At 43.1% G+C, this 24708-nt stretch overlaps 1 protein-coding gene, 1 long non-coding RNA gene and 1 other non-coding gene across 4 annotated transcripts in view; all 3 read right to left on the bottom strand.

Annotated features, from left to right (window-relative positions):
- Positions 1-10951, bottom strand: part of rilp (Rab interacting lysosomal protein) — a 16133-nt gene extending 5182 nt beyond the window's left edge. Inside the window, exons 1-4 of one of the 2 annotated variants that reach the window (XM_061217888.1) lie at positions 10112-10951; positions 7802-7922; positions 6892-7013; positions 457-639 (exon numbers count right to left, since the gene is read on the bottom strand). In XM_061217888.1, coding sequence (XP_061073872.1) covers positions 457-639; positions 6892-7013; positions 7802-7922; positions 10112-10489 — 804 coding nt within the window. In that variant the 5' untranslated portion in view covers positions 10490-10951. The remainder of the gene's footprint in view (positions 1-456; positions 640-6891; positions 7014-7801; positions 7923-10111) is intronic. The other variant, XM_061217890.1, reaches the window with a different exon arrangement.
- Positions 10952-11202: 251 nt separating this feature from the next.
- On the bottom strand, positions 11203-11276 carry trnat-agu (transfer RNA threonine (anticodon AGU)). The gene has a single exon. It is a non-coding gene; the product is annotated as a tRNA-Thr (tRNA).
- Positions 11277-13668: 2392 nt separating this feature from the next.
- Positions 13669-16753, bottom strand: LOC133108644 (uncharacterized). Its single transcript, XR_009704683.1, has 5 exons — positions 16247-16753; positions 15788-15866; positions 15506-15647; positions 15336-15415; positions 13669-14939 (listed from the first exon to the last, which is right to left on the bottom strand). It is a non-coding gene; the product is annotated as an uncharacterized LOC133108644 (long non-coding RNA).
- Positions 16754-24708: the final 7955 nt, after the last annotated feature.

Genomic DNA, 24708 nt, shown 5'->3' with positions numbered 1-24708 from the left:
ACACACTCACACAGACACACACTCACATAGACAAACACCCGCATATGCATACACACACACATACACATACACACACACGCACACACACACACACACACACACACACACACACACACACACACACACACACACACACTCACACATACACACACACACAAGCACACACACACACACACACTCACACAGACACACACACACTCACATAGACAAACACCCGCATATGCATACACATACACACACACACGCATACATACACACACACACATACATACACACTCACAGACACACAAACTGACACACACACACACACACTCACTCACACAGACACACAAACATACACACACATACACACACACACACACACACACACACACACACACACACACACACACGCATACACACACACACACACACACACACACACAGACACACACACACACACTCACACTCACACACCTGTGCTGTGCGGAGTGTCTCCAGCTGGGAGCTCAGTCTCTGGATCTCTTTCTCTTTGTGGCGCAGGTCGGCCTCCAGGTCAGCCTTCCGCTCCACAGCGCTCTTCACCTGGGCCTGAGTGACGCTCTGCTTGTGCCGCAACTCACCGTTCATCTTCATGAACCGCTCCAGCTGCTCCTGCAACTGTAACACACACACACACACTCACTGTTCATCTTCATGAACCGCTCCAGCTGCTCCTGCAACTGTAACACACACACACACACACACACACACACTCAGCCTGCTGCCACTGTGATAACCCCCTACACACTCACACACACACCCACTCACACACACACTCACTCACACACTCACACACACACACACACACACACACACACACACACATTCAGCCTGCTGCCACTATAATAACCCCCTACACACACACACACACTGTGACAACTGCCTACACACACACACACACACACACACACACACACACTCAGCCTACTGTAACTGTGAAACCCCACTACACACACACACACACACACTCTCTCGCCCTCTCTCTCTCTCTCTCTCTCTCTCACACACACACACACACACACACACTCTCTCACACACACACACACACACACTCAGCCTGGTGTAACTGTGAAACCCCACTACACACACACACTGCATGCTGTAATAATTACCTGCTGCTCAGGTTGTGTGTGTAGTGGCATACAGTGCCCTCCATAATGTTTGGAACAAAGACTCATCGTTTATTTATTTGCTTCTGTACTCCACAATTTGAGAGTTGTAAAGATTTGTAATAAAAAAATCACATGTGGTTAAAGTGCACATTTAATAAAGGGTACAGTAGTGTCTTAGGGCACCATAATGTTTGGGACACAGCAATGTTATGTCAATTAAAGTAGTCATTGTTGCATATCCTTTGCATGCAATGACTGCTTGAAATCTGTGATTCATGGACATCAGCAGTTGCTGGGTGTCTACTCTGGTGATGCTCTGCCAGGCCTGTAGTGCAGCCCTCTTTACCTCGTTTGTTTCAGGGGCTAGTCCCCTCAAGTTCTCTCTTCTCTCATGGCCACTCAAGAAATGACCATTTTATAGCTGTGAAAATCTCCTTTGTTGCTTTAGCAGTATATTCGGGATCATTGTCTAGCTGCAGAATGAACCGCCGGCCAAGGAGTTTTGAGGCATTTGCTTGAACGTGAGCAGATAGTATGGGTCTATACACTTCAGAATTCATTTTGCCACTACCATCAGCAGTTACTGCAGGGGGCGGCCTGTAGCGTAGTGGTTAAGGCACATGACTGGGACCTGCAAGGTCGGTGGTTTGAATCCCAGTGTAGCCATAATAAGATCCGCACAGCTGTTGGGCCCTTGAGCAAGGCCCTTAACCCAGGGGAGGATTGTCTCCTCCTTGGTCTTAATCAACTGTATGTTGCTCTGGATAAGAGCATCTGCCAAATGCCTGTAATGTAATGTAATGTAATGTTATATCATCAATGAAGATAAGTGAGCCAGTAACTTTGCCAGCCACACATGCCCAAGCTGTAACGCTCCCACCGTGTTTCACAGATGCAGGTGGATATTGGGCAGTTCCTTCTCTCCTCCATACTTTGCTCTCACCATCACTCTGATGCAAGTTCATCTTCATCTCATCTGTCCACAAGACCTTTTTCCAGAACTGTGGTTGCTCTTTAAAGTACTTCTTGGCGAACTGTAATCCTGATTTTTACGGCTAACCAGTGGTTTGCATCTTGCAGTGTATTCAGTTCATGAAGTCTTCTGCAGACAGTGGTCACTGACAAATGCACACATGACTCCTGAAGAGTGTTTATGAGAGTAGTAAACTCACCAGTGCTCTCTTTCTTCTTAATTTTGTGCCAAACAATTGAATTTGTTTGGCCGATGTCTCTAACCGGTGTACAGTAGTGTGCGGTGATGATTATACACCACATTTGTCTTAAAGGGGTCCGAATATATTCTTTTTTTTTTTTTATTGGGGAAATGTATTGAACAATACTATTGTAGGCAATGAAACAAAAAAATAATTTCCACAATTACATTAGGGTAAAAGTATGGCTACTAAGCAGAAACACTGAAAACATAATTATTTTACAAAAATGTACATTTTTATTTTTTATACTTTTGCACAGCATGAATGCATGTTTGAAGGCTCATTCCATGATTGCTGATGCTAAACAATTTGTTTAAACTGGTTTGAAGCAACATTATTCTGAGAAATTGCTTCTGATGGTCAGTTGTTCCTGTATTTAAGGTAACATGAACTTTGAGCAGTGTCACAGTGTTAAACATGATGGCACGACGGAAGGAGCTCTCTGAGATTGTTCATAGCCGCATTGTAGCCTTACATGATGCGGGTTGGTCACTTGATGAAAAGAATCATCTGGTGACATAAAAGTTATGACATGGCCCGCTCAAAGTCCAGACCTTAATCTGATTGAGCAAATCTGGGATTTGCTGGATACCAAGATAAATACATGTGTTGTAACATCGAAAGAATCTCTTTGGAATGAACTTCAAACCATATGGAATGGTTTAACAAGTGAAGAAATAAAAAAATATGTAAACGATTAAATGCTGTAATCAAAGCAAAGGGTGGCCAGACTAGATATTTCCTTTTTTTCTCCAAGAGAATATATTGATAATATATTAATATCAATATCTGTTTACTTATTTTCTTAGACACGAACCAATATTACATGAAATAAATACTTGAATAGTGCTTGGTTTCTGATTTATCTTCATTGTGTTAAGTGTATAATCATCACTGCACACTACTGTATTTTCGTTTCTCATAATCTTTGACTTTCCTTGGCACACCTTTGGTCCTCATGTTGCTAAACAGCAGTAATGGTTTCCAAAGGTGATCAAAAGATTAGGCCAGGTGCTGGGAGCACTTTTATACCTTAATTATGGAGGCAATTAAACACACTGAGCAGTTACAAACACCTGTGGAGCCATGTGTCCTAAACATTAAGGTCCCTTGAAATGGGGGGGGGGGGGGGGGGACTATGTATAAACGCTACTGTAATTTCTACATGGTGAAACCAAAATGTATAAAGATATCTGAGAATGTGAACTTTAACCAGATGTTAATCGCAAGCAGAGCAGCTGAGACATGCCTCTCCCCAGAGGCTTCCTCCAGCTCATCCCGGCGATCCCAGGACGATCCCAGGGAGATATAATCCCTCCAATGTGTCCTGGGCCTGCCGCTGGGTCTACTGGGTGGACGTGCCAAGAACCCGCCCAAAGCCAGGCACCCACGCGCCAAACCCAGCTCAACTCTCAACGAGGAGCAACTGCTGAAGCTCCTCAACCTGTCACCCAGTCTCACCCTGTCCTGCATAGCTTAGCCTATGAAAAATGGCGAATGGCTTTGTATTTTTTGTCGTATGATGGATAAAAATAAAAACATTTTAAAAGAGTTAATCTGGAGGTTGCTCATTCATTTAATTTAATCTGGAGGTTGACATTAGCAATGTCGAGTGGATGTCAAACGGAGGTCAATGGGAACGTTAACATACAGTCCCCTCCAAAAGTATTGGAAGAGCCAGGCAAATTCCTTTATTTCTGCAATACACTGGGGTTCAGATAAAAAGATGAACACAAGACAAAAGTTCAGAAGTTCAGCTTTTATTTCCTGGTATTCACACCTAGATGTGTTAAACTACGTGGAACATAGCACCTTTAGTATCAGACCACCCAATATTTAGGTGAGCAAATGTATTGGAACAGAGAGTATTTAAGTAAATTAGGTTGTTTTCAGTTGTTTGTCTCGGGAGGTTTTTCCCCTCAATCTCCTCTCCAGGAGGTGGAAGGCATGCTCAAGTAGAGGTCTGGTGATTTACTTGGCCAGTCTAAAACATTCCACTTTTTCTCCCTAATGAAGTCCTTTGCTGTGTTGGCAGTGTGTTTTGGGTCATTGCCTTGCTGCATGATGAAGTTCCTCCCAATTAATTTGGACACAAACAGTATTTGTCAACCTATGAATTCATCCTGCTGCTACCATCAAGAGTTGCATCATCAGGAAAGATTAGTGAGCCCACTCCAGAAGCAGCTATGCAAGCTCGGAAATATAAGCTGAAATTCGGATCTGTCATCTCATGTCAATCTTTTGACCTTAAACACAATTGTCTTCAGTATATAGCAAAAACAAAGGAATTGACCTTGATGTTCCAATACTTTTAGAGGGGACTGTATGTAGCGAGCTAACACAGCTTCATTCTGATGTCTAAACTGAGCGTGTTAAAGTAAGGCTAACTTACAATTGGTTAGTGAAATATTATTTTCTAAAGTACGACTGCCTGGCTTATTTTCTTTTCGACACTGAGAGACCACTGGCAACAGGCATTATGGGCTCCAATAGCTCGGCTTCGATTAATGAAAGACTATACACTATACTATAAAGGCTAACCACAGACTATACACGGCACCGGAATCAGAGAGGATAAATAAATACTGCCTCCCACTAAATATTGATGCTAATGCTAGCTAACTAGCCAGCTAACAAAGTTCACAAACTTAATGCAATTTGTCATTCGCTGGTCAGTATTTACAGAGCCAACCAGGACACTGGACTGGAATGTCAGTCACGCATTTATTCAAGACCCGCTTAGACAGTTTGATTGACAGGTCTCATGACTTTGAGAAAGAAAATGCATTAGGGTTTGCATTATCAATTAGAATTTTGGCAGGGTTTTTGCATGAACACATGAAAATGATAATGCAAACGCATTTCATTTTATTTATGTCACCCTTGTGCCTCAAAAACATGAAAAATGGGCCAATTTAATTATCATTTGATTTTTGTCATGGATAATGCGGTTACAATAAGAAACTGTGTTTTTAATTTGTTTTTTTAATTTTCATTTAAATTATGACAGGGTTTTGTTGAGAGAAACTGAATATGAATTACTTTGCATTTACATTTTAATATTGTCAGATAAAGTGCATACATTAATTAGAAAATGAAAATGCGAAGCAAGCTTTTGCATTTTCATTTTAATTATTACGCACATAGAATGAAAACTGAACGCAATTGCCGATTTGCACTTTCATCTTCATTTTGGCACGGATCATGCTTCCATACTCATCCCGCCCTGGGGCTGTAGAGCTCTACATAATAACCACCCCAGTAACTTCTGCCACAGAGATGGGTTCTGATCCGCTGGACTGTTCCAGCTCTGCCTCCTGAACGGAGGGCATGTCTTAGATTTAGGAGTTCCTCAAAGTGTTCCTTCCACGTTCCCACAGTATCCTCAGTTGAGGTCAGAGTTGCACTGCTGTTGCCAAGAACAGGCTGAATGGTCTTGCTGAGATGCCGATTGGTTTTCCAAGCCACTTGGGGCTATCAGGGAAGTGAAGTTTAAGGTGAAATATGGTCAATTTCCGAATCCAGCTATTTTAACAACAAACACCCGCACTTAACGTTCAGCACTCTGCATACCAAACAAGTGCATCAACTATTAAAACCCTTCACTTATCCAATGTAAAATTAATATATTTGATTTAACTTATTCAATATTATTAAAACATAAATTATCAATTAGTCAATAGTTTCCCCTCCATTCATCACCAACTTGAGCACTGAAGACTCCCAGAAGGACTATGGAGTCAGTAGGTGGGGCCAGGACACATCCCACCTTCTCCAGAGAACTCTAAACTGCTCTTCAGCGCATAAGCACATACAACAGAGTCTGCCACGTGCAGTAGCTTTGATGCGACCCTATCCTAACTGAGCGGGCACCAGCCAGGGACTCAGGAGTTTCCCCACTCCTCACTGGGAGAGAGATCACCCTCAATCAAGGAGTTTGTTTCCAGAGCCAACACTGTGCATAGAGGTGAGCCTAACTATATATAGCTGGTAGCTCTCCACCTCCCGCACTAGCTCTGGCTCTTTCCCTACCTGTGAGGTAATGTGCCACGTGCCAAGACTTAGTCACGCCGCCCGAGCAAACAATGCCAGGATCCACTCCGCTCCCGACCGTTGCCCAACGGGCACTGAACCTGACCCCTACCCTGAACCTTACGGACGGTGATCCCAGGTAGTTCTTTCGAGCTGAGCCTGGCCGAGGTACACGGACTGCCTGTCTATCACACGTGCTCACATGCGGACTCCACCACAGGCCTGGCTCCAGGGATGAGACCCAATACCCTTCCCAAAATGGAATCTTACTTTATTTTACCATTCAGTCAGGGTCATGTGTTTGTGCATGTAGTGGCAGGATCAGGCCAAGCAGGGACAACTGTTCAGACTTGTTCTCTGAGGTGGGACTGTTCTCCAGGTCACAGCTCAGCAGGTTACTCATTGATCTGCTACTGCTCATAAAGCAAATAAACTAACATGAAACATCAGCCAAGGCAACAACACTGTCCTGCCACTGACGGTCAGGGTGGGTGCGTGTGTGTGTTTCTTACCGCCTCCACCTCTTTAGAAACGCTGCTGATCTCCAGCACTTTTGCTCTGATTTCGTCTCTCTGTCTGTCCACCACCTCCTTTAGCTTCAGCATCACCTCCCGCTCCTGCTGCTGCACCTGGCCTGGGGAACAGGGGCTGGGTCAGAACCAGAACCGCAACCACCCGGATCAGAACTGCATTCACCACATCCACCCGCAGGCACTAGAACCACATCCACCCACAGGGATCAGAACCGCATCCACCCGCAGGGAGTGGAACCATAACCACTCAGATCAGAACCAAATCCATCCGGATCATAACCGCATCCACCCACAGGGATCAGAACCACATCCACCCACAGGGATCAGAACCGCATCCACCCACAGGGAGTGGAACTGTAACCACTCAGATCAGAACCAAATCCACCCGGATCATAGCCGCATCCACCCGCAGGGATCAGAACCACATCTACCCACAGGGACTGGAACCGCATTCACTCACTGACACAAAATAAGAATGAGGCTCCAGTACTGGGCCTGCAGCATGCTGCTCTGTATGAATTTATATTGGTGCCGAGGGCGAGAGCTTCACAGATCTGTAGGCTTCACCTCTGACCACACACATTCATACTACAGAGCATTCACACAGGAAACACAACATCAAATTAGATACTGGAGAACGACCAGAACTGCTCAACCTAAAGCCTTGTGCTGAAATGGATGATTTTAGAATAACAAATATCGGTGTGTGTGTCTGCGTGGGTGCATGTGTGTCTCTGGGTGTGTGTGTGCATGGGTGCATGCGTGTGTCTCTGGATGTGTGTGTGTGTGTGTGTGTGTGTGTGTGTGTGTGTGAATGTGAATGTGTGTGTACACATGTGTGTCTCTGGACGTGTGTGTGTGTGTGTGTGTGAGCACATGCGTGTCCTACCTCCCTTGCTGTGGCTCCTCAGTTGATTGAGCAGTTCCTGGTTCTCCTCCTGCAGCTCCAGTATTTGGGCCTCCAGGCCCTCTGACCTCTTCCTCCATTTCTGCTCCTTCTGCTGGAGGTCCTGTGTGTACACACACACACACACACACACACACACACACAGACACACACACACACAGACACACACACACACACACACACACACAGACACACACACACACAGACACACACACACACAGACACACACACACACACACACACACACACACACACAGACACACACAAGCACATATTAGGCATCAGGAGGTAAGAGGAGTCGTCTGGAAGTCGGAGGGTTGCCGGTTCGCTCCCACCCTGGGTGTGTTGAAGTGTCCCAGAGCAAGACACCTAACGGCCAATTGCTCTTGACAAGCTGGTTGGTGCCTTGCATGGCATCCAATCGCCGTTGGTGTGTGAGTGTGTGAGAATGGCCGAATGGGAAGCATCAGTTGTACAGCGCTTTGGATAAATTCAAACATTTACCATTTATATTACACACACATTTGAATGTGCACAGCTAAATGGTGCAGCTTTGCTGATTCCAGTGTTGCAAAGCCTGCAGACACACACAAATTGTCCAGTGGCATAATATGAATGCTCACATGCTCCATATAATGAATAGTAATCGCTGGCAAATGGTTCAGAGTTTCTTGGTTTTGCATGGAGTGCTTTATGGGTGTGGTTGTGAGGCTTCAGTTCCATCTAGTTACATTTTGATTTCATTATTTCCATAGAGCAATTCTCCTCAAATCGCTCATGCCGAAAGTCCTGCACTTTGCAATTTTGACTACAATAAAACTAGTCTTGCTGGAACGCCAACAATTCTCTCATTACATACCACCAACCTACTTGGACAATTATTCTTGGACAGAGGAAGGAGCTGAAAGTCGCTGTGTCCGGGGCTACTTGAAGTTGCCCTGTTGCATTCCAGTATAACATCGTGCCCTCGCACAGTGTACCAAAACGCGGAGTTCTCTTGTTCCCCTCCCACCACGGGACACAGTGCAGCCCTTCTCTCTGCCCTTGTGGGCGGGAATTCAACAAAACCTAGCGAACTAAGGCGTTAGACATGAACAACACATACATTTTATGGCTTCGCCACTACAGAATACCGTTGCGATAAGTGCAGTAGTCTGTTCCCAGCAGGTGTCAAAGCAGAAACATTTTGTAGCGCTGGAACAACGTGTGTTGTGTAGTTATATAACAGCTAAGAGTAAAACATAAAATGGCACTGTCAGTCTTCTGACACAACGAGCTAAATATTAAATAGCTAGAAGTGCGGTCTGAATGTGCCGTTATTCACTAAGGGGAAGTGGTATTTTTACCAATTTAAAAACTAACACAAAATGGTACCAAAACTAAAAGTTTCAAGAGAATTTCCGGAAAGGCAAGCAGCTCCAAATAACGAGCTCCCATCAAACCAAATACATTCTGTGCAGTGGTTACACAATACTGTTACGTAACAAACTGACCAAACAGCTGTATCTGTAAGAACATTTCTATCACTGTCAAGTCGAGTCGTGTACAAACGTGACCAAGGAAATGGCACAAACCTGCTCTGTTCCATTCGCCAATTACACTGCGATAGTTCGCTTAGTTTTGAGACAGTATGGTACGCAGAGCTAAGAACCTTCCGTTTGTGGAAACCCCAAAAATTACAAGGCGAGGTTTATACAACATTAGGCTACTTAGCACGTATAGTAGCGTATACTAGCACGTTTAACCGTGTACGGTCTATAGATTTGTTTGGAGCAAGGCCGCGTCAAGGTTAAAATGTGAAATATGTAAAAACCATTATTGGACAATGGTCTGAATCCAGTGCATGCACGTAATAACTAATGTTATAACATAAACAAAAACATGCATTGGCCTGATTGAGATTTGGGGGATAGCAAATTACTGAAATCACAATGAGGGAATTACTCCATTTTGTTTTAAAATGTTAACCCACGTGCAATGTGATCGATTTATAAATGACAATTCAAAAGCAATACCAACCAAGCTGGCTCGAATACATAAATTGAGAAATAAAACTGCCTGGAACGGTATGTGTGGGAATATTATTGCAGTGAGCTAAAATTACATGCGTTCTATCATACGTAATTACATAGACGGCTAAATTGTAGCTATTGTAGGTTTTTCCGAGTAGGCTACTTTCGATTGTGAGTTGTGACTCGAAAGACCGAGTGCGGCTATTTATACTCAGTGTCACAGGGGAAGAGGATTAGGGTATTAACTGTATTATCCGTATATCTGTATATCTCCACTTACCCTTATTTCGTTATTGTTGCGGTTGTCCTCAGATTCTTTCACGCTCCTCTTCTTTTGATTCTGTATCTGGAGAGCCTCGAAAGCTTTTAAAATCTCCTCTTCTTTGGAGCTGTACACTTGGTTCCTAGCAGAGAAACTCTCCAGAAGCTCCAAAACTTTTACTATTTTAGGCACCAAGCCCTCAACGCTCTCTTTGCCAAAGCTATCAATGAGCTTTTCTACCTCGGACCCGATTAGTTTGGCTATTTCATACACATCGTCCACGGTCAGGGCTGTAAATGTCTGTTCTAAACAGGCGTCTGGCTTCTTAGCGTCTAGTTTTGCTTCCATGTTTCTCACACTAGTGTTCATCGCTGTACCTTTAGCAAGCGCGCGCATAAAACAGTATAAAACCCACGTAGCTAAAAATGCTGTTCTCTGCGTGATCTGTCAGTCGCCAATTCCACTGAGGCGATGCAACGCGCTTTCATTTCAGATTTCAGTATGAACTAGCAAGCTATCAAGACACCAAATGTATTTTCCTCCGGATACAACCAAAACGAATGATTCAAAACCAGTTTTAACACGTTATATGTAAACAGAGTAGGCTGTTACCTACGTCACTTAACATTGACGGACTGCTGTAATCGAACTCGAACTTGGACGGTTCTGGTCGTAACTACGAAAAACGTACCTCTGAAATGTTGGCGAGCAAGCAGAAACCTAAGATAAACGTGCTCAGATACTTCACAAAACGGGGCTTTTAGTGGATACGCATAATGTATTACATTCGCTCGTTTCCATGATAGAGTCCTCCTTCGCTGCTGACCAATGACGGGCGAGTGTACTTTGCCAGTGCTCTCTCGACTGTAATGTAATGCAAGACAGCATGCAAATTGGAAGGCATTCCGCTCGACATGTATATTGGCCTCCTCCGTTTTCTGCAAGGTAGCCAATTCACAGGCTATTTTATCCACCACGGGCCTCCTTTTGACGGAAATAACCCATTTCGACTAGATGCGACTTTGAACGGTGTTTTATTGCAGGACGTAGCAACCAGCATTACCTAGCAGCAGTGGAATACGCCTAAATATTCTACGGTCTTCCTCAAAAGGCACCGCTGGGATTCGAACCCAGGATCTCCTGTTTACTAGACAGGCGCTTTAACCAACTAAGCCACGGCGCCAGTTGGCAATGTGATGGAAACTTTCGTAGATTCGCCTGACAACTAGTGAAATCCACTCGTTATTTGACGTCGATAAAGTGTGGTTTTTATATGAAAAAAGCATATATTCGATATCACGATGGCATTTTGTAGCGATATCAGTTCAATGTGTTTGTGTGCTCTGTTGCCGTGAGGCCGCGGGCCGCCCGCAGCCCTGTTTCTGCTCCTCCCCTGACTCCCATACGTTAACACATCCTGGAGCTATAGATGCATCTCATCCTTCTCTAAACTTACTATTTTCCCTCTTATTTGGACTTCCTACTCTTCAAGCTAATGTGTTACCTTACTGTAACCTGTTCAACCCATTTTAATAGTTTTAATATGTATTTCTTATAACATTTCCATTCTATCCATTTACCATTACGCTAACTTACACCTTGGTGGCCAGTGGAGGTTGGGTTCCCCCTCTACTGCTAGGTCCCTCCTGAGATTTCCTCCCCAGTTTTTTCCCCACGAGGGATTTCTTTGCCTCATGGGCTTGCTGTTTTGGCGGTTCAGGCCTGGTGTCTTCCCTTCTATACTCTTTGTGACAAACTTCTGTTAGTGCTATACAAATACAGTTGAACTGAATTCTCCTCTATATGTTGTTTTCCACTGGGTGTGTCTGGCGCAACATTCCCGCCACTTATTCAAATTTAATTTCACAGAAGGTTGGAAGATGAATGCAGAAGTGCAAGTAACTAAATAAAAAATATGACTTTTTCATGTCAACAAATAACATATTTGAGACACATTCCCACTGGTATTTATCTAGTAATGACCATGGAGACCATTTACGCTGTTTAATTTTTGTATATAAAAATTTAGTGTAATAAGTTAGTGGAGGGCCCACCATTCCCGGCCAGTGTGGAAATGCACGCAGTGAAACCGCAGAAGCCTACAGAAGAAACATGTGTTGCTTGTGCAGACATGCATAGTTTGCATGACACATACTTGCAGCAGTAATGCAGGAGTGTTTGAGCAGATAAACTTAAGAGGAACACAGTTGTCTTTGATTTCAGTAACTTCAGCGATGGATAAAAGTACAAGTAGTAAAGTGACCGAATAAAGGAAACCACCCGACTGAAGGAATCATGTGAGAAGGCTGTATGCCATGGGGCATGCCAGCTTATCATTTTCCCACTTTCTTTCATCATATTTCACCCATTTCCTATTCATTTCCATCCAAAAAAAATCTCAATTTTAAAATCACTCGATTTGGCCAGTTTTCCGGGGCTTATCATTTTCCCTGTGTGGTGTTTTTGCAATTATTTTTAAACTTCCTTGCTCATATTTTATAAATGGACCAGAAATACAAAAAGGTGTGAATGGTCCAGAATGTTTGGGGAGACAGTCTTGCTCAATGCATTCAATGCATTTTTCACTAAAACAAGTGCTGAATTATTTGTTGTGAAGCTTAAAGACATATAAAAAAAATCAAAGCCTTCTAAATTTCAAAACATGTAACATGTTCTTTATGAAGACAGAAATGCGCTAACACAGTTCATGTAGTCCATTTACATTATTGGATTTAGCTGAACACTTTCATCAATAGACTTCACATGGCCCCGATAGCCATGAACAATAATTTAATTAATTAATTAATTAATTACATTTTTACTTTAGTTCTATTTCAGTGGTTTTAGGTTGCGGTCCAAAGCGCTGCATTCAAGCTGGGGAACAATAGACCATCTAAGATGGGGAAGAAGGAAGAAGAAAAAGGAGGAGAAAAGGAGGAAAAGAAGAAAGAGAGGGGGAAATGAGAAGTTTAGAAGCATCCCTTCCCAGCTGCAGTCATCATTTGACATTTCCATGCTGTACAAACATAAAAATAATTATTTTTACATTGCATGGTTTCCTATTAGGTGTGGACACAAGCACCAGGTTCGAATCCTGATGCCACATCCCTTTCAAATGTGGAATCTTTTTTTTTTCTTTCAAAGAAATTATAAAATGCATATGTCATGTTTAAGTTTATTATTTCATTTCATTATTGTTTTGCTGTTTAATAATCAACTTGCTGGGTCTTACCTGAATGACTATTGTAGAATCATATCTTATTGTGTTATTGAAATTTGAGTATACTTTACTGATAAGATTGTATGTAAAAATAAAATATTGACAGAAAACCACACCCAACTGCATGTTTATATTAAAATCCAAAAATCTACTATGTGTTAATATGTGTCAACCTGTGTTCTTCAGTGCATATAGAAAATAAACATAGAAACTTTACATTTCAAAATATTTATATTGTATTCTACTTCGCAATTGAACAATTGAAATAACACTATTTTAAATAAAACATTGTTATATTAGATATAACGTTCAACAGTCAACAAAGAACTAAAGAGAATGTGATGTTACAGTAATTACAGATTTTTAACAACATTTCTAGATTATTGGGTGTCCAATAACATGATGTTATCTTTATTGAAAATATTGACTGAATGCAACAATCTGTAATGGCCCATGAAAATAAAATAATGTATTTTACAAAAACAAATTTCACATTTTCATGGTCTTAAGTAGAGGATTACATGCAATTCACTGTAAAAAGGTTGAGCAAATAGTTGGCCCATGCTAAAGTTGGGATGGATACACCTTATAACATGTGAAGATCCATCCATTATCTTAACCCGCTTATCCTGAATAGGGTCGCAGGGGGGCTGGAGCCTATCCCAGCATACATTGGGCGAAAGGCAGGAATACACCCTGGACAGGTCGCCAGTCCATCACAGGGCACACACACCATTCACTCACACACTCATACCTATGGGCAATTTAGACTCTCCAGTCAGCCTAACGTGCATGTCTTTGGACTGTGGGAGGAAACCGGAGTACCCGGAGGAAACCCACGCAAACACAGGGAGAACATGCAAACTCCGCACAGAGAGGCCCCGGCCGACAGGGTTTCGAGCCCAGGACCTCCTTGCTGTGAGGTGGCAGTGCTACCCACTGCACCATCCGTGCCGCCACATGTGAAGATGACGTTACATTTATGATGAAAGAGCTTTGACCCAATTCTGCGTGAAGATCGTACTGAACTCTGATTGGTGGGCCAAATCCACCTGCTGCAGGACAGTCTGGCTCCAGGAGACATGGGACTTATTGCACTACTATCCAGTCAATGTCCAGAACCTGTCGTGCCCTCTTGTGCAGACCTGCACCCGTTCATTGGCGCCTTCTACAATCAGGAGTGGGACAGACCACCTTCAGCCTCCACAGTTTGCAGGGCACCCACAGCAGGAGAGGGTGGGAAGAACCTGTCGGGAGTCAAAGCCTGATGGCCCAGGAGGCCTGGCTGTGGTGGTTGCCCTACAGCTCTGGTTTGCCTTTGGCCCCCACCCTGAAGACCATGGTTGCGCTCCATTTGTGGTCCTCTGGTGGTAAGGTATCCAACCACAGATAGGGAGGTTGAACTGTCAGTGGCTCTGGCATGGTCTGCACACTGTCTGAAAATGACAGCATGTACTTGTCCATTCATAAATAGACAATAAGAGATTAAGTAGCTGGTTCTGTGTTAACGGCACATTTAAATATTACATTACTTACTGACACAGTAGGACATGGCACTGGGGGACTCCCCACAGCTGCACTGGGACTGGTGACTGATGCTGTAGCTGAAGTTGGTGGGTCTTCTGCCTGTACAAACATCCAGGGGAATATAATTACAATTATAATTGTTGATGTCTCATTTACAAAAAGAGGTTAAGTTTATAACATTAAAATATGGCAAACCAGCATGCATGCCTTTAGTGAGGAAATGTGGGGTATGCCATTAGTTACTCCTAGGTTATGGAACAGCCTTCCCATTGATATTAAATGGTAAAATATATAAGATCTGCGAATACTGTGGACACCTTTAAGTGGAGTCTAAAGACTAATCTGTTTAGACAGGCCTTCAATCGACGCGCTAGAAATTGTTTGTTTAATGTTGTTGTTTTGTGGATATGTGTGTATACGTACTGCAGTTGCACAGTGTGAAGCACTTTGTGGCGCTTGTCCTTGAAAGGTGCTATATAAATAAAGTTTACTCACTTATTGAGACAGTGGTGCATGCTGGAGAGGGGTTGCTGTACTGAGGTTGGGGCCAAGGTTGAACTGGGAGGGCCTTGTGTCTGTAAAATCATTAATGTTAGTCAGTTATCATGCATTAATGTCATCAATTATTATTAGCAAGTCATCAAAGTGCAGTATTTTCCATTTACCATTGAAATCAATGTGCTCCTCCATGGGCCAGATGGTGAGATGGGTGGATTTGGCCGCTGGTATTGACTCTGCCCCACAGCCCCCTGTGCTGGTGCAGAACCAGCAGACTCCCCCAGACAGTTCCCTGTGCTGGTGCTGTTGCTGCAGTAGGAGCAGATTACTTCAGACATTGAAGAAAATAAGTACTCATTTACGATCAATAAAGTCAAACAGGACATACAGCATTAGGTAATGGTGCGTTTAAAAAAATATTTGCTGCTTCTTTATTTATTTGGTGTTACCTTCTGAGAGTGAAATCGACGCACATACTTCTGGAACTCTTTGAGCAATGTGGTCTGGCCACAGCAGGCATTTCTCCATCTGTTATTGCAAACGTAAAAAAATGCCTGATGGGATTAGCTATTAAATTCACAGCAATGACCCATCCTGTCGTGTGCAATGTATTTAATTGTTGGAGTATTACATTTACATTCGTACAATTGAAATTATGGAAATCCTAACGAACAATAAGTATGTTTACTAACAATAAACTTAAGTGCCAAGTTGAAACACATTCTTGTCATATTGACTGTACAATGAACGTAGTTAACGTTAGATAGCTAGCATGCTAATTATTTTGAATGAATGGGGGAATTAATGAATGGCTACACTCGTTTGAAAGTACAGTAACGTTAGGTGAAGTTACAGTAATATAATTTCTGCCACGTTGTAATCAAGGAAAACATATGAATACTACTTACCTCTCTGTTGTTACTATTCCGTTGTTCGTATAAATGTTAAAACTAACGTTAATTCAATTGATACGACTTGATTCGAATCTCGTTTGGTAGTTCACCTCTAAAACTGTAGGACAACAGCTATGATCGACAGCGAACCGCAAATGAAATAAGATTAAGCTGCGTAACAATACATAATCCGCTGATAAAGAATTTAAATTAGCCCATTTACCTCTTGTAAATACAGGTAAGCCGCGCTGAATTGTCTCAAATGATCAGACCAAGAAAGCGTAATGCAGTCTTCGACATTGCTGCGCTCTAATGGGTTCGATTCCCGCTTAGGAAATCAGTTTTAACGGAACAGTCTGTAATGTTTCTGATTCTAGTCTGTTTGTTTATTTGTCATTTTTGTTATTTATGATTATTCATATCTGGTTATTTGTCATCCATTACAGTTCATTGCATTTGTCTTCCCCTGTTATGTCGCTGTCTGTACGTTTCTGAGCCCTAGTCACTCCCCTGTCTGCGTGCTGCACTATTCGGGTGGTTCCGGAGATTTCCGGCTTTCAACGATTCCTTCTCAGCCTCGCGTTTTCTTACTAGTTCATGGTGTTGATGGCACTAACTGACTAATAACAACTAACATAGATATTATACAGTATTCGCTATATGAACGCACTAACTGTCTATCCAATTAACTAACAGTCACTAGTTTTGGGTAATTTAGACTGAATCACGGAGCTAACTTACTAAGGTTACTCCAGTTTCGATTCTGCTCTGTAACGCTGCCTCTCTATTCTATCACTAATTACTTGCGTAGATTCAGCGAAGTGTTCGCACCTGCCTCCCGCTATCAGTACGTCTCCTAACTCTGTGCAATTGTTCACTCCCTAATCCGGAGCCGTTTATATTATGTGGTGCGGCAGTGCAGCATTAACCCCTGTCTCTGTGTGCAGGTCATCTACAGCTTGTTTGGGGGCAGTCCTCACCTGTTGTTTATTTGTTAAGCCCTCCTCACTCCCGTGCCCCGCCTAGTATGTCACTTCCCTTCGTGTATTTAAACCCCAGTCTCTGATCAATATTCAGAGCTGAGTTCCTAGTATGCTTGTTTATTTGAGATTCCTGAAAGACACCCTTTGCCTGATTTTCAAGTTTTGCCTAGCCCCTTTGATTTGTTTGCACTGCTGATTATTTGGTTTTTGACTTTCATTTTCTGCTTTCATCGACTTTGTTTTTGCCTCGCCCTTTTTGTGCCTCCAAAAATTTCCAGGGTTTTGACCCCTGTGTTTACGATGATCAGAAACATCAGGCGCTTGACTTAATTACCTGTGTATTCCTGTGGTTCCCAACCCTGTTCTTGGAGATCTCTACCGGCTTGTCGCTTTTCACTCCTACCCTAACAAAGCGCACCTCATTCCAGAGCAAGAGATGTCGTTGAGCTGCTACTTCGTAGAATCGGATCTGCCAAAGTGGGGTCGAAACGAAAACCTACAGGGCAGTAGATCTCCAGGAACAGGTTTGGGAAATACTGGTTTTTGCTATTGTGAACGATATTGCCTGTGAAGGGGAGGAAAGCACCTTTAATTGTGACATACATGTAATGTCTGCCTTTTCAAGCTATTTCTGACATAATGTGGCTTAAGAGGGTAAATAATCCCCCTAAACATGAAAAGCACCAAATTACCAGAAAATAACAGCCTGTTAAAATTGCAGGATTGCTGGTTGCATTTTCCAGATTTACTTTAGGGCACGTTCCCAGCTAAAACTCAAGAATCCTCTTTTATGATATAGGCTGCTGGTCTGTTATCTTTGGAAAAAGTGGGTGGCAGCACCACACAGGTCAGGTTCCACCAAGATTTGAACTTGGATTACTGGATTAAAAGTTCAGAGGGCTGACCACTACGCAATGGAATCACCACAACGATACGATACAAAACAAAACAACAAAAAAGCTTTTCTGCACTGGAATTTGGTTTGGTTTAACACAGTATTCTGAGCTACCAACTTACAGACACTGAGAACCTGCCCTACCACCAATCTAACTATAAAAAAATGGAGCCTCTAATTGAAGCTAGAATCTATTGCTAAAGAGTTGCAACCTAATGTAGTCTGTTGTGCGATGGAGAGGTTTGTGTACAAACCATAGTAAAGAAAGCAGAAGGACAAAGAGGAATGGTCAGAAAGGAAGTCGCCCCTCTTACCAGCTGAGAGGAGGATGATCATGTACAGGATTTACCAGCACTGCCTCTGTGCTGCTTGGCTGTGGTTTCTTCTCCGTTCAATTGTTTGTTTTTGTGGGAAAAGGACGTTATTTGAAAACAAACAAAAACAAAAAGCATATGGCGGTGAGAAGACAAAAGGCTCATGGTGGAGGAAGTTGGCAGATGTTCTCAAAGGGCCTTTCATACAAACAGATGGTATCTGTTCTAAGTAACTCGCTGGATATCTTTTACATTATGTGCAACACATAAAAATGAACACAATTGCCACTGTCCACAGTCTTGCCTTCAAAACGGCCCACTGTTGTCTCCTCCCCTTCCTAGTCCGGACACAGCCAATCTGTCTCAGACAAACAAAATGGCTGTTGTCTTTTTGCAAGATGGCTAATGCCCCCTCTCAGGAATTGTACTATGACAAGAAAGCACAAGAAGTCCCTGGTGGTCTAGTGGTTAGAATTTGGCACTCTCACCACCATGGCCCATGTTCGCTTGTGTGGGGAATGTCTTCTTCAAAGTTCAGAGGGCTGACTATTACCATTGTTACCAAGAGGTTAACAGTCTGGTAATTTCTGAAATGCCTCATCTCATTTCTGGAAGTAAAAGCAAAGGGAGAGTCTGGAACCAGATCATTCAGGATCATTCTTGGCAGAAACTACAGGCGGGACGCCACAGGGAGCAATTTCAGTGCTGGTGGAAGCAGGAGCAGGACCAGCAGCAGATCCTGTCTCCACCCTGCACTGGACAGATGGCTCTAAGTGCCTTTTAAATGCAAATAATAGCACAACGTGACCATTTGGAGTTTCACACTTTTTGGAGGCTTGCTATACTATATAATAATTGCAAAGACTATGTGATTTCATATCAAAAATAAAAAGACAAACTGAAAACAGTGACTTCCCCTGATCACTTCCCAATAATGAGGGGAGAAGGTGGTGGTGTGACCTTAAGCTCCGACACCAACTCTGTATTTTCATTTTCTTTTCGTCACCTGGACCCTCGGTTCTCTTAACCGAGCGGATGGTTCTGAATGGGTCCGTAGCGCTTGGAGAACGGAATAATGGCCCAGGCACTGCTTAGACTGGCATCACACTGCATGGAGGAATTCACTTTTAGCTTTACCTGCAGCAGTGAAATGCCAACCTCTGCTCTTAGGGAAAACTACTAATATGATCGGGTGGCCTGTAGCGTAGTGCTTAAGGTACATGACGGGGACCCGCAAGGTCGGCGGTTTGATCCCCGGAGTAGCCATAATAAGAGCCACACAGCCATTGGGCCCTTGACCCTAAATTGCTCCATGGGAGGATTGTCTTCTGCTTAGTTTAATCATCTGTACATTACTCTGGATAAGAGTGTCTGCCAAATGCCATTAATGTAATGTAATGAACTCCATCTGATTCATCCGGTAGATAATCCAGAGGACTCCATTTCAGCCCCTGCAGTAGGAATGTAGTACCTTTGCAGAGAGCAATCTTTTGTATTCACAAGAAAGCCACACCAGCTGAAATTGTATCATTAAATGTGTTGGGGTGTGTGTGTGTCTGTTTGACTGCGCGTGTGTTTGTTTGACTGTGTCTGTTTGTGTTTGACTGTGGGAATGTGTGTGTGTGTGTGTGTGTGTGTGTGGGTATGTGTGTGTCTGTTTGACTGTGTCTGTTTGTGTTTGACTGTTTGACTGTGTCTGTTTGTGTTTGACTGTGTGTGTGTTTGTGTGTGTGTGTGTGTGTGTATTATTATAGCTGGGAGAGAGAACACCTGACGCTTCATGTTAAACAGGCATTTCACAGGCTTTCTGAATATCAGTACAGGATGGTGTGAGCATGAAATGAAAGGCCCATGTGTGACACCTGCCACTGACCGCCAGTCTTTGTGTTCCACCATCCTTCAGTTCAAAAAAAGGGAAGTATGTATGCAAATCATTGAATAATTCATTGAACAAACAAATTTTGCATTTTGTTCTTTGTAAAATAACACCAAAGGTCATCCTCTCATGTAATGTTACATTAGGCCTAAAGGTACAATGGGTAATTTCAGACTTCTAGTGGTCAAGAGAGGAATTGCGGCAACAAACACGCTCAAACACTGTGAATCCCTCCCCCTTCTCGCTGACGTTGATTTCATTTCAGAATGGTCTTGTAACAATGTTTTAACACAAAAATCTTACCTTACCTTTAAGTGGAGTGTAGCGTCGTGGTTAAGGTACATGACGGGGACCCACAAGGTCGGTGGTTCGGTCCCCGGCGTAGTCACAATAAGATCCGCACAGCCGTTGGGCCCTTGAGCAAGGCCCTTAACCCTGCATTGCTCCAGGGGAGGATTGTCTCCTGCTTAGTCTAATCAACTGTACGTCGCTCTGGATAAGAGCGTCAGCCAAATGCCATTAATGTAATGTAAAAGTGGAGTGTGCTCTAAACCTGCAGCATACATGTAATACAGCCAGAAACCACGAGGGGACACTGTTGCTCTATGGCCTTTCCCTCACTGCCCAACACTGCTTAAGACACAGGAATACATCTTAAAAGCATTGGTGAAATTATGTATTTGGCTGTTCCCGGCAGTAATCATGCACGACCTCAGGGGAAGTGCAGAACAGTCAACAGACCTAGAAAAGGTTACATACCAAAAGGCTTTTTATTACTGTTTTTAATTATGTGAATCTGACACTATTACATTTAATATGTATTGGACATTTGACTGACTTTATTAGCTTTTGAAGGTTTACTTTGTAGTCTGTCAGTATTTGGACTGCAGTACAATTTCTGTTCTTTTGGTTCTGTACACCTGCACATTGGATTTGAATAATGAATGAATGAATAATGAGGTTAAAATGCAGACTTTTAAATTTACATCCATATCAGGTAATCCATGTAGGAATCCCTTTTTATACATTCATTAATTCATTCATTCTCCTAACCCGCTTATCCTATCCCAGCATACATTGGGCTAACCTTTTCATACATCGTCCCTCCAATTAGAGGACCAAAAGTAATGGGACAGTTGGCTTCCCAGTGATTTCTGATTAGTCAGGTGTATTCAATCGCTTCCTTAGTGCAGGTAAATACTGCACTGTATGAGGTGCTTCTCCTTGTATGCATTCCTCTTTTCATACCAATGGTGTGTATGGCCAAATGTTCAATTCTGGGCTCATCTGACCCAATATAACGTTGAATATTCCTGAGGTTCTTCGGCAACAAATGTTAAGTGGATTTCCCAAACAGCAGTCAGTCTGAAGAGGAACTCAACACGAGCTTCTGTGCAAAGTGCATTCCTGCTGAAGCACGAGAAGCTGATAAATTAAATCAGTGTCAGGTTTGCACATCACTCGGTTTTAGCCAATATATCCTAGATAATATTGAAAGAATATACCATATTAAACTACTATGTTGATTCCGAGTGTCTTTTTGAAGTAAATACATAAATATTAAAACAATCATAAAATAAAATACAAATAATAGGCTAAACAATTAAGGAAAATGTCTTTCTCCTTGCCTGCTCATTTTATTGTTACACAATTATGAGTAGGTAGGGTCATTCAAGCAAGGTGAAAGTCTATGGCACCTACAACCTGGGTGATGGCTGGGCTAAGTGAGTCCATGAAATCCTTGGTTGACCTCCAGTATTTCTTCCTGTGTTCTCAGAAATCTGGTGCAATGATGACAGAATGCACAGCCTTCCCCCGTGTTCTCACTGTGAGCGACTTGATTGATGGGTCGCTCAAGTGCACTTGGCTGAGGGAGGGGTTAAGAGCTGACCGTTGTTTCTTCGTAGTGCTACCGTGCAGTTCAGTGGTGTCACTAGCATCGGACATCCGGACATCCATCAGCCAGGAATCTTTCTTGAATAGCCACGAATCTTCCCAGTGTTCTCGCTGTGTGTTGTTTGCTAATTTCCCGACTTCATTTCATTTCATCCACACTGCTGTGATTGACATTGCGGACAGCCAATGAGATTGCAACTGTGGGCGGGCTGTCGGAGACTACTCCAGTAACTTTTCTTCACGATTCAAGTAAGACTCAACTCCAGAAGTTAGCTATGATATTGGCTGTGTCCGAAATGGCTCAATATTCCATTTCGGACACAGCCAATATCATAGAAATGGCTCAATATTCACTAATTACTAATCCCTAACTAGTGAATGTCCATATATGTGCGAAATAGTTTACTAAATAAACAATGAATTCCGACAGCAGATGCTGTCTTTTTCCATTGTTTAGCATCATCATGTAGGCTACACTGCTGCACGTAGCAACAAGACCTTTAACCAGTGGCTTCTCGTGAGCTCAGAATTGGTGGAGCGCAAAACTTTCCTTTAACCCTCTGTCGCTGGCTACACCGACAAGATCAGATCAACTTTCCTTTCTATTTGGATTATTCACTTTGTGAGATTTTACCACATATTGACAGAAACCTTAGATTCTTGACTTCACAATGCACCTCTTGAGACATAGCTTTAAAACGTTTTAAATTAGATGAATAAGCCAGGGGCTCCTCCAACCACTTCCTGTTCCCATCGCCCATGGTCCCACGTGGCCCTAGACTTCATAGACCACTTTTCCAAGTATGGGCACTTTGTTGCTTTACCTAAGTTCCTGTCATCGAAGGAGACGGCGGAACTCTTTGTCCTCCAAGTTTTTTGCCTACTCGACCTCCCCCTGGAGGTCACCTCGGACATGGGCCCTCAGTTCCCCTGGAGGTCACTTCGGACAGGGGCCCTCAGTTCCCCTGGAGGTCACCTCGGACAGGGGCCCTCAGTCCCCCTGGAGGTCACCTCGGACAGGGGCCCTCAGTTCCCCTGGAGGTCACCTCGGACAGAGGCCCTCAGTCCCCCTGGAGGTCACCTCGGACAGGGGCCCTCAGTCCCCCTGGAGGTCACCTTGGACATGGGCCCTCAGTTCCCCTGGAGGTCACCTCGGACAGGGGCCCTCAGTTCCCCTGGAGGTCACCTCGGACAGGGGCCCTCAGTTCCCCTGGAGGTCACCTCGGACAGGGGCCCTCAGTCCCCCTGGAGGTCACCTCGGACAGGGGCCCTCAGTTCTCCAGTGAATTCTGGAAGGCCTTCTGCACGCTCATCTGCACCAAGGCCCAACTCTCCTCGGTTTCCACCCACAGACCAATGGGCAGGCAGAGCGTCTCAATCAGGAACTGGAAAAGACGCTCCGTTGCCTGGCGGAGAAATAATTGATTAATTTCTTGAAATCAATTAGGTACGTATTACATTGCTATATGTACTTAAAATGTACCAATTATGTGTCTTGCTACTTTCTAGTAATTAATGCAGAAGAAAATGAAGAAGAAAAAAACACTCGCATTCAAGGTATGACAATGAAAATAATAGACAGTCATAGAGGAATATAAACCATTTGTTTCAGTCAGTATATATCCCCATATCTTAATTGGAAATATACACACATATTTTTCAATGTTAAACTGTTCAATTTAATCTAGTCTTGAATAAAGACATATGTAGGCTGTGAAGTAATGTCTCTATCATTATGGGTACTCATTAAATAAAGTAAATTCATATTTCACCCCAAAATGAAAACGTCTTAGCTGTTCTCTTTGTTCCTAATGGCTAAATGAATCTATATTGCATAGTAAATTCTGTCCTGATCTTAATGTCAAAATCAATGGAAAAAATATGAACCAGCTAATTTCAGCCCAAATGCTTTCCTATCTTTACCATTCATTTGTGATTGAGGAATGGAAATGTGTGGAAAATATCCTTTTGAATATGAATTCATTTTGCCACTTGACTATTTCTGAGATAAGAAATCAGCTGATAATTGTTGGTGAACTATTGCTTTATGGCTCCATCTTCAAAATATAAATGCTAGTGCAGTTCTGGGTATATTTATTTCATAACTGATTTAGAGTATATGTGTAATGTCTATGTGAGCCCACACAAAATATTAATGTGGGTTGCACTGCTAAATCATACCATCCTCGTAAAATAATGTTATAATGATGATAGACATAATAATAATCCATCCATCCATTATCCTAACCCACTTATCCTGAATAGGGTCAGAGGGGGCTGGAGCCTATCCCAGCATACATTGGGCAAAAGGCAGGAATACACCCTGGACAGGTCACCAGTCCATCACAGGGCACACACACCATTCACTCACACACTCATACCCACAGGCAATTTAGACTCTCCAATCAGCCTAACCTGCATGTCTTTGGACTGTGGGAGGAAACCCACACAAACACAGGGAGAACATGCAAACTCCACACAGAGAGGCCCCAGCCAACCGGCATTCAAACCCA

Source organism: Conger conger, chromosome 13 (assembly GCF_963514075.1).
Source record: "Conger conger chromosome 13, fConCon1.1, whole genome shotgun sequence".
Classification (NCBI taxonomy): Eukaryota; Metazoa; Chordata; class Actinopteri; order Anguilliformes; family Congridae; genus Conger; species Conger conger.
Note: the sequence above shows the minus strand (reverse complement) of the source record. Positions and strands in the feature narration are given on the sequence as shown.